General features: G+C 37.7%; 1 protein-coding gene across 3 annotated transcripts in view; it reads left to right on the top strand.

The window, feature by feature from the left end:
• CCSER1 (coiled-coil serine rich protein 1) overlaps nucleotides 1–13,650 on the top strand; it is a 650,601-nt gene that overhangs the window by 108,250 nt on the left and 528,701 nt on the right. For all 3 annotated transcript variants that reach the window (XM_050338710.1, XM_050338711.1, XM_050338713.1), the window contains exon 4: nucleotides 10,624–10,717. In XM_050338710.1, the coding sequence (XP_050194667.1) occupies nucleotides 10,624–10,717 (94 nt within the window). The remainder of the gene's footprint in view (nucleotides 1–10,623; nucleotides 10,718–13,650) is intronic.

Below are 13,650 nucleotides of genomic sequence, written 5' to 3'. Positions count from 1 at the left end.
GTGACAAATCCAGTACATAACTTTTTAGAATGTTGTTTTCTTCTGAACAACCAGACACTGATCCAGTTTCTACAATGCATGTATAACATTATTTGGGTCCCATATGCATGTATATGTAACATAGATTTTACGTAGCATTATTATTTGAGCTTTTGCTGGTTAGAATGCATCAGCAATTACATTTTCCCAGTCTCATAAACCTGGCATCAGTCTGATTTGTAAACAGCTATATTGACTCAAAGTACTGAGGAATTGGATGTCCTGCCAGCAAGTAGCAGTCTGTGATGCAATTAACATTACTAAGGGTTATGTTGTACTGAAGATGAACCGTGAGTTCATTACTTTACAAAGGGAACCATCTTCATCATCTTCTTTAGGCTCTGAAGCAGTGATGTGATAAAACTAGTGCTATTGTTGGGTTAGCCTGGACAGACAGGGGTGTCCAAAAGCTTCAAGACAAGTCTAAGTATCTTCTCTGGCCTTAGTTCAAGGAGTGTTATACCTCTCCAGGGGTGTTGTGTTCTCAGGTCTTTCCACTTCGCTCTGGCCAGGAGATCACTCCCTTAATAGTGAAGTATTTGTAAGCAGAACATGCACATGTAAATACTGAAAGAGGTAGTTATCTTAAGCATCAAATAGTTTTGAAAGTACAAGGGAGAAGTAACAAAGCCAATAAAATGTATGCACTGCAAGATCTCGAGCAAGTGGTTATGGTTTCTGTCTCTGTGAGATTTAGATACTGCTCCAGGATGGAGTGTTGTATTTTGTACTGCTAACAAAGCTTGTAACAGGTTGTATTCCTTCAAATTCCCAATTCACTTCACTGCCCGTCCAACTGCGATAACTAAAAAAAAAACAAAACAAACAAAACCAAAAAAGAAATCTTTCTTCTGGACCAGTAATTACTATTACAGTTTTTCTTTTAAAAAAAGACCTAAACAAAGAAAGTGGAGAAGAGTATGCAGTAGTGGGAAAATGACATGAGCAGAAGCGTTTCTCAAAGAATGATATAAAACCCTGTTTACCAGAGCAGCCGTAGGCCGATGTTGCCATGGAAACAGAAAGAATTCAAATAATATTAGCAATAGCATATCTATTATATATTGCATTAATGACACTGTAGTAAAGGGTCACTTGTGGTTTCATTTACAGGGTTCACTTTTTAGTGATTTATCTCCAATATTACAGGCTAGAAATTAGAATTAGAAATGGAAGATTCATCTTGAATTGCCTTATAATAATATTGGGAAGGAAAAAGTATTGAATTTTCCTGTTACTAGAAAAAATATTTATTTAATCATATGTCTAGAAGAGTTTTGAGTTTTTCATATGTAGCAAGTTCTCAGTCTTTTCTTAGAAACAAAATCATACTCAAGCCATAAAATAGATTTATCCTCATTTGGCATCCAAAAATGCTGACTCCAACAGTATAGATTATACAGCTGGAATTGGGACATTCTTTTATTTGCAAGAAAAATCAGTCAGCTTTTGAGCTTGGTACCTACCTGTTTGGGCAAATGATGTTTGAATTCAGCTGCTGATTGAGGCTGGTGCTGCATTGTGGCAAAAGGTGAATTGTTCTGATATGGTTTGTCAGAACAATAATATTCTTTAAATAAGAGTTTGATATAGGGTGGTAGTGGTTTATCATGATTATAAATACTGTGGGTCTCCTTCTTGTATCCCCTGAATTTAAATATTGTTCCTTTTGGCACCTAGGGCCTCACTAGTTCTATCGTTATATCCTTTTTCCTTTGTTTGAAGGTTTTTAGCTGTTACAAAGCAATTTTGACCCTTTAAATGCTGGACAAAGCATTGACTTGGGTGCTCAAGTTTTAATTGCCGAAATGTTTAGATACAAGTTAGGCGCTTAATTTGAGTGGATTTGGAACAATTTACTTCACCATTCGAAGTGTTGAATAACCTTTTTTACTCACATCTCTAAGGTATATACAAATAAGCTTCACAAAATGGTCTAAATGATATCCTATGTAAATGCAGGATAGAGATGCTCAAGGAGCTTTTTCTGTGTTTGGCAGAAAAATCTGGCACAAGTTTAGAAAACTTTCCCAAAGCTATGTGATGATAATGACTGCACTAGAACGCTTGCATAAGGCTTTGCCCATTACAAAAGCTGTAAAAACATTAAGTAATCCACAAAGCAAATTACGTGTTGCAGATGTATCCCTCTGCTGGGAGGAAAGCATATGTGTGTATGAGTGAGGGGGAAAAAAAATCTGATAAAGGAGATGTTATTTGGTCCTTTTAAGCTTTATTGCATTTTTTTCACTGCATTTTCATACTTTCTTAAGAGTGGGGTTTTTTCCCTAGGATTCTGTTAATGAAGTTGTAGATTGATGTATGAAGAATGTATACACCTTTTTGAACACAGAAAATCCAATTGTCTTGATTCCGTTTACAACCAAAGTGAATCTGAGTGCTCTAGAATTATTTGAAAGAATGGCAAACAGTCTCTCAAGGCTTCAGGTGCACATAAGCCTGTGCACATTTCAGATGTGGCTTTTACTTTAATATTCTTGCCAGATAGTGAATTCAGGGTTAGGTGATTGCTGTCTTTATCTGGCTTGTCAGGAGCTGATCCTTATCTGGGGTTGACTTGAACATGGATTTCAAATACTTAATAGATGCATAAAGTGTGCTAAAATTTAAATACTGAGGGCATCTGTTGTTTCTCAGCTCTCTTAAGAGCTGCTTATCTGTGCCTGTGTGGTGCAAGTGCATGTATGCACTTACATGTATGTAAGTGGATGTATTAAAGATCTCTGCAGTGTGGTTGTTTTGGAGAGTGAGAAACAAGGCCAGTCTTGCTGGGGTGTGAGTACTGGTGATGTCAGTGGTTCTTGCCATTGCCCTCACTGAGGCTGTGGAGGCCAGGCTCCTGTACTCTCAGGTGTTGGAAACTGGTGCCAAAGTGTGCTGCTGCTTCCTTCCTCATCTTTGCTCATTCATCCTTGGTGATTTTGTCCTTACCAGCTTCCTCCACAAAAAGAAAGGGAGGGAACCTTACATGCCTTTCCTACAGGTCATCTTATTTTTGGGACTGGAACAAGTTCTGATTCCATCACACACCTTTCCTGCATTTTATACCACTTTTGCTATCATCTTTCTGAGATTTTTTTTTTTGTTTGCATGTTTTCCTGTATATAGTTTGTGCAAATATTTCACTGTTTTCTGTTTGAGTCTTTAGAACTGCATGTTATTTATATTCCTGTGCTTAGCAGTGTTAAAAATACTTGTGTGGTTTTTGACCAGTTACACTATTAGTGGCATTATTGAACTATAAAAACACTGGCTTTGAGCCCTCCATTTTTGTGTTCATATGTCTGAGTTCAAGGCAAGCAAATACTGAGTGTGGCTTTGGTTGCTCCTGCAAAGCATCCACTGGCAAAATCCTGCAAAATCCACTGGCATTCACCAGTGCTATTAGAGGCAGGTTACCCTATTGCACTATGATCAATAGCTGCATGTTATTCTTGCCAGCTTTGTGGTGTTCGAATCGCTCCACAGCAGCAAATATATCCAAGACCTGCTGGCAGCATCTACAGTTGCTATGTAGGAAGAGAATCCCTTGTAGGTTTGCAGTGGGAGGTGGACTAGTGACCCCTGTCTGAAGTTCCCTACCCTATGATCCCTATGCCTGCTGTCCCAGTGACAGGGAAGCTGATTAACAAGGGGAGAGGGTACATTGGTGCCATACATCAGCATGATGTTTGTTCGCTTACTATGATTAAGTCCCTATGGACTTCTGAAGGTAGGTGCTGCTTCCCCGTCATCTGGCCTTAACTGACACCGTGGCAGGACAGGAGCATGCTCAGACCCTGTTCTGCCACCAGTGGTGCCTGGTTTGGGCTGTGTTACGCTTGTGTGGCTTCAGGGAGCTGACCATGCTGTGGCTGAACGAACCCCGTGTGGGCGAGTGCGAACCCGAGACCTGTTGGGAGAGTACATTAGTTATAATCACTCAGGCAAAAGGGACATCACTGCAGACATTGATTTAATGGACAGAGAGAATCGAAAGGGCAGTAACAACAATAGGATGGAAAATACTGCACTTCCCTTACACAGCCAAAAGAGTGCAATGCAGAAAATATTTTGGAGAATAGTGTGATGGATCTGAGCGTAATAGTTAGACAGTTCCCTCCACTGCTAATTTTCTATCTTTGGTTCTTAAGGGCACATTAATTTATAATATAAATGGGTTTCCACACGTTAGCTACAGAAAATGTTCTTACTGACCATTATGACATTTACTTTTTTCCTTTGTAAAGTCCCTAATTTATTTGTGTAGGGAATGCTTTTTGGGTAGTGCTGTTCAGGAAGAAGGAACGGTTTTAAGCTGCTCTTGGTATATGAAAGTAATCCATAAGCTTTACATTTGATACAAAGATTTTTAGGCTGTTGGCAGGGATTCCATGTTTTTAAAAGTTTTTCTGTTTGCTGGATTTCATGTACTTTCATTTTCCCTTTGAAGTGTGTGGGAGAGAGTAGAAGGGGAAATACTTCATTATGTCCATGAATTATTCAGGTACAGTTGGAGCAGCTAACATTACTTTAAATAGCTCAAGGTCTTTCTTTTTCCTTGAGTATGTCTCAGTTTTCATTCTTATGCTGATTGTATGCCGTGTTCCTTTGCTGAATACAATTTTGATGAAGTACTATCCTTCGGCAATCTTTAGAAATCGTTTCAGTCTTGAAATAAGTATTTAATTCTGATCTTTTCCAACATCAGATGTGCAGTGACCCTGAGGAGATACAGGTGAATTGTCATACATGTGACTTTACAAAAAATCAAATTATTCTCCCTAGAGTGTATTTTCTATGTACTCTTGCAAAGGCATTGATCTCAAATAGCCTCCCACATATATTTCTACAGTGAAAGAAAAAAAGGAATCTATAATATTAAATATTAACATACTCTTATACTCTGAGAGGAATTTTATAAACCACATTTAGTACATTATTTCAATGGGGAGGTAGGAACACTAACTCCTTACCTTTTGGAAATGCCCCTCCCCCACCCTATAATACATGAATATCTGTATTTAGAAAATAGTCAAGAACAATAACACAGAGGAAGGCAATCCAAAAGATGTCGAGAGGCCAATGTAGGGGGAAAGACAGACAAAACAGAACCCTAAGCATTTTTCTGAAAAGTGAATTTAAAATTATGTTCTTGTAGTCCTAGAAATACCTTTGAAAATCCAGTGATTGCTGCATAGTCTATTATGCAAAAGAGACACATAATTATTTCAGGGGGAAAAAAGCTTTAAAAAATTACTCCCCTCCCTGAGGTTTAGCACTTATCTGGTATAGTCTAAAGAGGCAGTGAAGTAGGATTACAGACAGTTGAGGAGGAATGCATCTGTATACAACAGAGGTGGTGATGAAGACTTGGTTTTCAGAGAGGGATGCCTGTGACCAAAGCTCATCTGCTCAGTTTGAGTTGCAGCAGTGGTATTTTACAAGGCACCCATCAGAGGAAGCACAGTGACAAAGTGCTTTAGAGGAAAAAAAAAGTGGTTTTGCTGAGCACAGGTGCAAAACTTGACCGAAAGATACATTAAAGATTAAAATGTAGTCAATATGTTCAATTTCATGATAGTAAGGTTATATCAATGTATTTATAACCTGAGTGTTAATAACAGTGGCTTCTGTGTATCCTGTCTTCAGCCATGGATATGTATGAGAGAAATGTTTATGAACTGAGCAATTGCAAATACACCAGTGCTTCAGCCTTGTAGCTTCATTAAGTTGCTTGCTGGACCTCAGGTTCTCAAAGCCTGGAACCATCTCTAAACAACAGTCAAGATTCTGTGTAAAAGAATCCTGAAATACAGTGCAAATACAGTGCCTATGTGGCAACCAAAAACACTGGTTAGAAAAAACCCACATTGCATCCCCTTGCTCAGCGAAAACAAGATTTGTCAGGGCTGAATCTCCCTCAAGATACCAGTATAGAACATGAAAACTATATGGAAGCCGTTGAACATCATATTGAACATGTTAATTAGAATAAATTATAACATATACAACCCCCCAAAGATGCTGGTAATGACAGAGAACATGTTTCTGCAGCCTTTAGAACCTTGCTGTTACTTAATTACTTCAATTGTATAGGAGCAAGAAGTCTAGAATAAGAATGTGTGAAAACATGATGAAACTAATCTTTCGAATGGTGCCACTGATTCCTGGCTGATTTAAATGGGCTACTTTGTTACCTAAACACAATTACTAATCTTGGTTTGTCTATTAGTTGTAAATACTGAGTTCTACATGGATTTACCCTGGTTTGTTTATGTATATTGTGCAATTGATACAGTTTTGCTAGGTCCATGTGGAATTGAGTTACATTGCTCAACAAAGGAATATACTTTAGTGTATTTGTATATTCAAATGTGTGTTTTATTACCATTTTTTAATACCAGAGTAGTCAATTTTTAAAGGAGTATACTGTAATTCCATATGCAGTAATTTCACTATGTATTTATATGTGTAAGATGATTATTTGGAATTATGATTTGAAAGAAAAAAACATAGTGAAGGAACCTTCATAAAGAAATGTTTGCTTTTTGTTATTTGATTAAACCCAGTAATTTGAGACCTGTTATCTTGGACATTTTATATGTATTCTGCTGAACCTGTTGTTATTTGTTCCAGCTTTCAAACTCTTTTTAAGTACTGAACAGGTAGACAAAAAAAATTAAATACTTGACTATTCTGGAAAGGGACTGAAATTTATGTATTATACATTAGATTTCCTTTGAGTGGTTATAGGAAGGGAAGCTGTAAAGAGAGAAAGGAGATAGGAAGGGTACTAAGGGAGGAAGGAAATACCATTTAGCAAACCTTAGTAAACTTACTGTTGAGATACACGTGATCTGGCTGGGAGGAACTGCGTGTCTAATACATCTCTATCACTAAAATGTTTTAGTTCAATGAGCCTTGAGTAAAAAGCTAACTGTTGGATGAAAATAGCAGTTTATACTTCTTGTTGTTGCTGAAAGAATTTTAAATATGAAATTTATTAGTAAGAAGTTACTGATACCTTGAAATATTCTTGGATTAGCATTCTGTTCTGCTACAACCATTATCAGTTATGAAAAGCATCCTAAAGCATTTTACTCTGCTACTTTTTATTCTGAGTTAATAATGTTTAAGTTATCTCTACTAAATTCTTGTTTAAATAGAGATGTTTAATAACAGTGGTAGTTAATCAAGTCAGAGGTGGAAAAGATGGTTGGTAACGTGGGTTTACCAGTTTTTAAAGTGGTTGTGGCCCGTGTTGAACAGGAGAGACCTTGATGGATGCATTAATTTCCTTTTCTTTAGGTAGCAAAGCCTAGAAACTATTTACTTGGAATACTCTTCAGGGCTTGATCTCTCTTATTTTTTTTAATATTTAATTACGCTATTCTTCAAAGGATGCAGCATCAGTGGTGAGGGGGAGCACAGGAAAAAGGTCAAGAGATATTAAACTTTAAAAGAAATTACAATTTTTAATAATTGTCATAGCGACAAAGGAGTAATGGATCTTGGTGAGAAAGCAGAGGGGTGAAGGAGGTTGGTGTGCACTCACAATGTGCTGAACTGTTCTGTGACATGAGGCAGGTCATTCTAGGAACCTGGCGCTCTTATTTTCTAATTATATGTTTTCAGAAAATATTACGCAGTTAGAACAGCCCTGGGAACTTAACTAATGCTCTCTGCTTGAGCGGGCTTTTATTCATTCGTGAATTCAGTTTTGGTTTGTGTCTGTGGAAGAACTCTGCCTGCAGGTGAGTGATCAGCGCAGAGGCAGCTGCACTGCCGTCACTGCCGTCCTTGGCAGGGGGAGCAGCTCTGCCAAGCCCTCGTTCTTGCCATGGTGGAGAGTGGCTACTCTAATTTGTTTGGTCCCAGTTCTGTCATTTGCCCCTTTATAAAGAACAAGGGAGCTCCTGGGAATAGAGGGAGACCATTTCCCTGGAGGAGGTACTTATGGGAAGAATAAACCTGGGGGAGCTTTTCTTTGTCACTTTAGCTTGCCCTGCTGTTGGTGCAGCTGAAGAGACTGTAGGCAAGGCAGGGCAGAGGTGCATTGGGAGGGCAGCTGGGAGCCCTCAGCTCAAGTGGACAAGAGGTGGTGTTTTGAGTAGCAGGGTGTACTTCAACCTCACAGGACAGAGAGGCTAGATGGAGCATGGTTTACATCCTCTCTGGAGGTTATTGCAAGTGAAGATGGTCCTGAAATGCAACAATAAGGAGGAGAGTTGTATACAAACATTTTATTTTTGGTCAATCTTACACAGGATTTTTTTTAATTTAGAAAACTGTGGTTCTGTTTGTATATGTTTGTTTATTCCAAATCAAATGGAATTTGTTTCTTGATGAGGGCTGTGAATCACTATGTTTTCACAGGCAATCTCCTAAGATTTCAGACCACGCATAAGTTACTGCACAAAATGTAGAAGATGCTCAATTAGCATGAAATCATGCTCCTTGCTGCTGGTATAGCTTATCAAAGGATTCTCAGCTTTAATATGGATTTAATGTGGATTCAGTTGAATAGACAAACCTGTGTACCTCAACCTTTTGACCTTTTACCTCTACTAGTATGAAAAACATTTAGCTGTTGCTTACAAATTGCAAGAATTATTCTCCTGGACCTTTTCCTCCAAGTCTTTTGCTTACATTAATAGAACAATATATAAACAAGATACGTTGTGCTTTCTCTGAGTTGTTTAACATGCCATTTGCTCAAGCTTGAGCATCTAAATTTAAAAAGGGAGCAAAAATATAGTAATAGCAGTGGGTTCTGTATCTCAGAAGAGGTTTTCCTGTACTGATGGTAAGTTAGGGAAAAAAATGCAAGGAAAAGTCCTTGTGTTGCCTGTGTGTTGTTTGTGAAAGATTTTGAAGAAATAATTACTCAAAAAGATTGAATTAGGTACAAGTGGTGAGTATGAATAAGAATTGACATTTATTATGGTGGGAAAATACTTAAAAGAATTAGAAGGAACCTAAAAAAAATGGTTTGAACTGAAGTCAGGAAGGGCCTTTAGTAGTTTAATGTATATAACTGTTATATTTCTATGCTTTCTATACAGCAGATTGCCATGTTGGGATCTCACAGACAGCTTGATACTTTGGTACAATAACCTGGCCTCCTTCACACTGATTTGCCATGTTGTCTGGGTTCCATTTGTATTGGGAACATGTGAAATGGAAGGAGTGCCAGCATCTCATGCAGGATCTACTGACTTTTTTTTGCTTGTGGATGGATTGAAGAAGTTGGCTATGCAATATTGCTTGTAGATTCAAACAAAATGCCAACTGGAGAATGCATGAATTACCTGTGATTAGATGTTGGTAACTGTGAAGTAAATCATAATATCATGTCAAAAGAAATTACTGTAGAATAAAATATACATGGGAAGAAAAGGGGTTATGACTGTCACTTTTAATACATTGAGTATAGCCACTTGAAGTTGGTGGGGGCTAGAGAAAAAAATTACCTCATTGCCGCATTTTCCAAAGTTGCCTCTGGTGAACATAAGAACAGGGAACCAGAAAGTGAACTCTTCTGGTGTCTGTTGCCTTCTCCCTTGATGGCAGAGGAGAGGCTTTCTTCAGCCATGGCTTCCAAGAGTGCCTCTCTGTCCCCTGTCAGCAGTTCATCTCTTCTGAGACTGATTGTCGTTCCTGTGTCTGGCTGCAGACCCTGGTTTTCCAGGCAGGGCTTTGCAAAGTCCGAGCTAACACCACTTCATGACCCCAGATGAAGCCTAGATTGTGATATTGCTGTACTCAGAGTTTACAGAGTGAAGATGTCTACCTGAGAAATAAGTAGTCATTTTATCTTCTGAGGAGCTAATCCTGTAGAGATTAGGTAGCGTGAAAAGCTGCTATTTTTCTCTCTTTTAATTGTAGCCCCTCTACCCATTTTATCTTTCCAGAGGATGCATCATGTAAAGCTACCTTATCTGTCTGTGGTTAAACCTTGGGAAACAAAATGAACTGCCAAAAGGGAATGGGGACCTAAGCAGCCACACTTCACAGTCAGCTTTCTTGTCTGTCCATGTTAGCCTTTGCCACCCACAGAAATACTTAAAAATTCATGAGTTGATAATTCATGCCTGAATTTCCTGTTTATCCTAAATTTGTGTCTCTTTATCCTTTGGATAAATAGAACAGTAAGTCTCTCTTCAGAGTATATTGGTAAGGGCAGGCGGTGCTTAGAATTTCAAAATTTAATAAAAACCAAGTACTGCTACTTTTATGTTGTCCTAAGAATAACACTTTTTGTCTTTATAAGAAGTTACGATTAGACTTGCAAAGACACCCATCCCTGAATGTTTTAAAAAAGTTGTATAGATAGTATTACTTGTACTTAGGGATTTTTGGTTAAATATTTGAGATCCTCTTATCAGAGAGACTGGTGGCAAATACATTTGGACAGTTGTTTCATACCTGTTTTCACTGGTCCAGTGTTTGCAGATAAGTTTTCTGTAGCTCCTGCTTCAACGTATTTTCCAGATCTGATTGGTAATTATTTTATGCAGAGCAATATGGCTAACACATCTATCTAAATTGTCCTTTTTTTTTTTTTTTGATATATATTAGGATGTTTTGAATAACTTGGGTTCCTGTGAGTTGGATGAAGATGACCTAATGCTTGACCTGGAGTTCCTAGAAGAACAACATCACCATCGTTCTGGTAAGTCAGATAAACACTGACCATCTTGAGTGCAGTACTGTTATTCTGGGAATATAAAGTAAATGTATTCCGTACAATTACTTGGAAATAAAAAGGAGTAATTTTCTTGGAAGGGGAATAGCAGTATGCGCTTTGTTGCGTTATTTCTAAATGTGTAATTGATCAGAAAAAATGCTCTTTACACTGCATTTGGACTTTGTATGGTCAGTTATGAAACGGAATTGATTTTTATAGCTGCATAAGAATTTCAGCACCAAGGGCAGACCCATCTGTTTTCCTAGACACTTAAAGTGACTACTGCCTACCCCAGGCATTTACAAAAAGAGCATTGCTGATATAATTGCGATCACATTTTGTGTGTGCCAGAATAATCTTCAAATAAAGAAGGCTTGACTTGATATGTGAGTGTAACTTCATAGTTTCTGTCATGAGTTGGTTAAAGCCCTGTTGCACTGCCTTGATTAGTAGCAATAAACAAGATCAGTTCATAGAGTGTTCAGTACAGTTTTATAATAGGATTATGCAAGGTCGTGCTAAGTTGTGTCACCTGAGAAACTCTGCATTTCCTTTGGCTCTTGTATGGGGCAGTGTAGTGTCTAGTCTGTGAATGTGAAAAGTCCTGCCAATGTAAAAGGGTTTGGAGAATCTTAAAACATACATGTACTTGATCACAGGTAGAGTTCTGAGTTTGTATTCTGTTGTGTTACTCTTATTTTAAGTAGGAATAATTCTCACCCTCTCTTTTACTTACCCTGTTTTCTGACCCCTGTTTGTCCATTCACCCACAGAGGTGCCAATAGTGCCCATTCCTGCAGACTCACGTGAAAGTGTGGTTTTTGAGCCATGTACTGGCTGGTATGTGCCATCTTCAACTTTGACTTGTTTATTCCCTGGACCTCTTGGAAATAAATGAACTGGCAGAACCATTTTCCATAACTAAACTTCCCTGACATGTTGCACGTGGCCTCACCTGTGTTTTCCCCCTTTTTTTATATTTACAAAGCACTAAATTAACAGTGAAGGAAAAGTTATGTCCAGCGTATGATTACAAAGATTTGTAGCAGCTTCTGGAACAACTGAGATCATAATGCCTAAATGACATTATACTTGATAGAGAAGTAATTAAGATGGAGATGTGATATGACACATAATCTTTCTCCTCTTGGCTCATTATCCAGAGAAAATGACATGCTTTTAAAACAGAGATCTGCACTGCCCTTTGAAGAATGGTGACCATTTCTATTCTGAGCAGTAGAGACTGATGTTGCAGTGTGCACATTGTCTTTAAAAACAAATGTGTTTATCTTAGTAATATTTGCTCTTTGATTTATTTGTTTGGTGGTGGATCTAGCTGCAAAAAATTTAGGATTTGCCTAGCTACCACTGTTGTTTTTGAGTCATTCAGCTGGAAGAAAGAGTTGGAAGGGCAGAGCCACAGTATAAGTTGACACAGTTTCATAAGATGACACAGAAAAGCTGATGTCTTTGTGTTAGGATCTGGCACAAAAAAAATGGTTAGTGTGATTGTAAGTCATCCTCTTAATTTAAGATATTTGAGGTAAGAGACTTGATTTTCCGAGTTTTTTAGCATTTGCATACCACTGCAGTACAGAAAACCCTTGAGTTAGATACCGATATAAGGTAAACATTTTTTTTAAAAGTTGCTTTTCTGATTCCTGTGTTAAGCTACGGCTCACTCCCAGGATTTAAGACTTTTCAACCAAAATCCTTTAGTAATTCCAAGTCAGTCCATTCTCTGTTTTCACTTTCGGGCTTGCTTATTTTTTTCAATAGGCCTCTCCATTCATACCTAAATAGAATTCTTATAAACTTCTTCAGTTAAAATACATTATGAAGTATTGTTGATGTGATTTTTTAAATAGGCACCGGAATACAGAAGTGATGAAGCATGTTGAAGATATACAACTAGTGTAATGCAAAACTTTAAACTTTTATAAACTCAACAAATTGAAAGTGATCATGTTTCTGAACATGTACATACAAGCTCTTTGTATGGGAAGCACTCTATGTTTTTTAAAAGATCTTTAATCTTGGCCCCTTCAGAAACAAGAGGACAACAGATGACATACAGAGGATGAGGCAGTACTGGTAGATCATATTATTCTAACTGAATTTGAAAAAAACCAAGGGACTATTTCATTCTTTGAATATGTGAGTGGCCTGAAGAGTAAATGATTTTCCATAATTTCTGCTAGTAGCAGGTTTGTTGAACTCTTGATAAAGGCTTCTTTAAGACAGTGGGCTTGACAGTTTAACTGTGGCTTGCTTCACTAAAATTCAGTCAACACAATCAGACATACAGGTTTGTGAGCCTTCTTTTCCCTGCTGGTATGTGCTGTCTGTCATATATAAGATTCAACCCTATGTTATGTCAGCTTTATGTATTTTAGTGTTTTTGTTGCTGTATTTGTTTACTTTCCTAACAAGTTCCATGTGTTTCTCAAATACTTGAAGGAGATCTTTGTATCTGACATGCACACGTGTATCATACTGAAGTCATGTGGGAGTCTTCTACGTCTGTTGTCAAAATGAAAGTGTTTGAGTGTAAAAATATGATAGAAAATGCTGTGTCTTGCACGGAAAGATTAAAATTAGTCTCTTCTTGAAGTCAGAGTTATCAACACTACTGTGACTATTTGTAGTACAATAAAAATCCTGTTGATGTTCTACGTACTGATGCTGATTATAGCGTTTATTTGGCTAAAGCCCTCAGTCCTAGAGCCATATTGCAATTCATGTCTGCCCCATTTGGCTCCCAGTAAGCAATTCTGTGGGGAATTACTGTAGGGAGAAATGTTCCAAGAGAGGCTCTCATCAGTATTTTAAAAAATACATTGAAATATGAAGAGGATTAATTGTAAAAGAATTCAGTTCTTTCTTCAGTTGTTACAGAGGGATAACTAGGGAATACC

This window comes from Myiozetetes cayanensis, unplaced genomic scaffold (genome assembly GCF_022539395.1).
Source record: "Myiozetetes cayanensis isolate MyiCay16 unplaced genomic scaffold, myiCay2020 scf7, whole genome shotgun sequence".
NCBI classification, from domain to species: domain Eukaryota; kingdom Metazoa; phylum Chordata; class Aves; order Passeriformes; family Tyrannidae; genus Myiozetetes; species Myiozetetes cayanensis.
The sequence above is the reverse complement of the archived record's forward strand: the minus strand, read 5'-3'. Positions and strand labels throughout refer to the sequence as shown.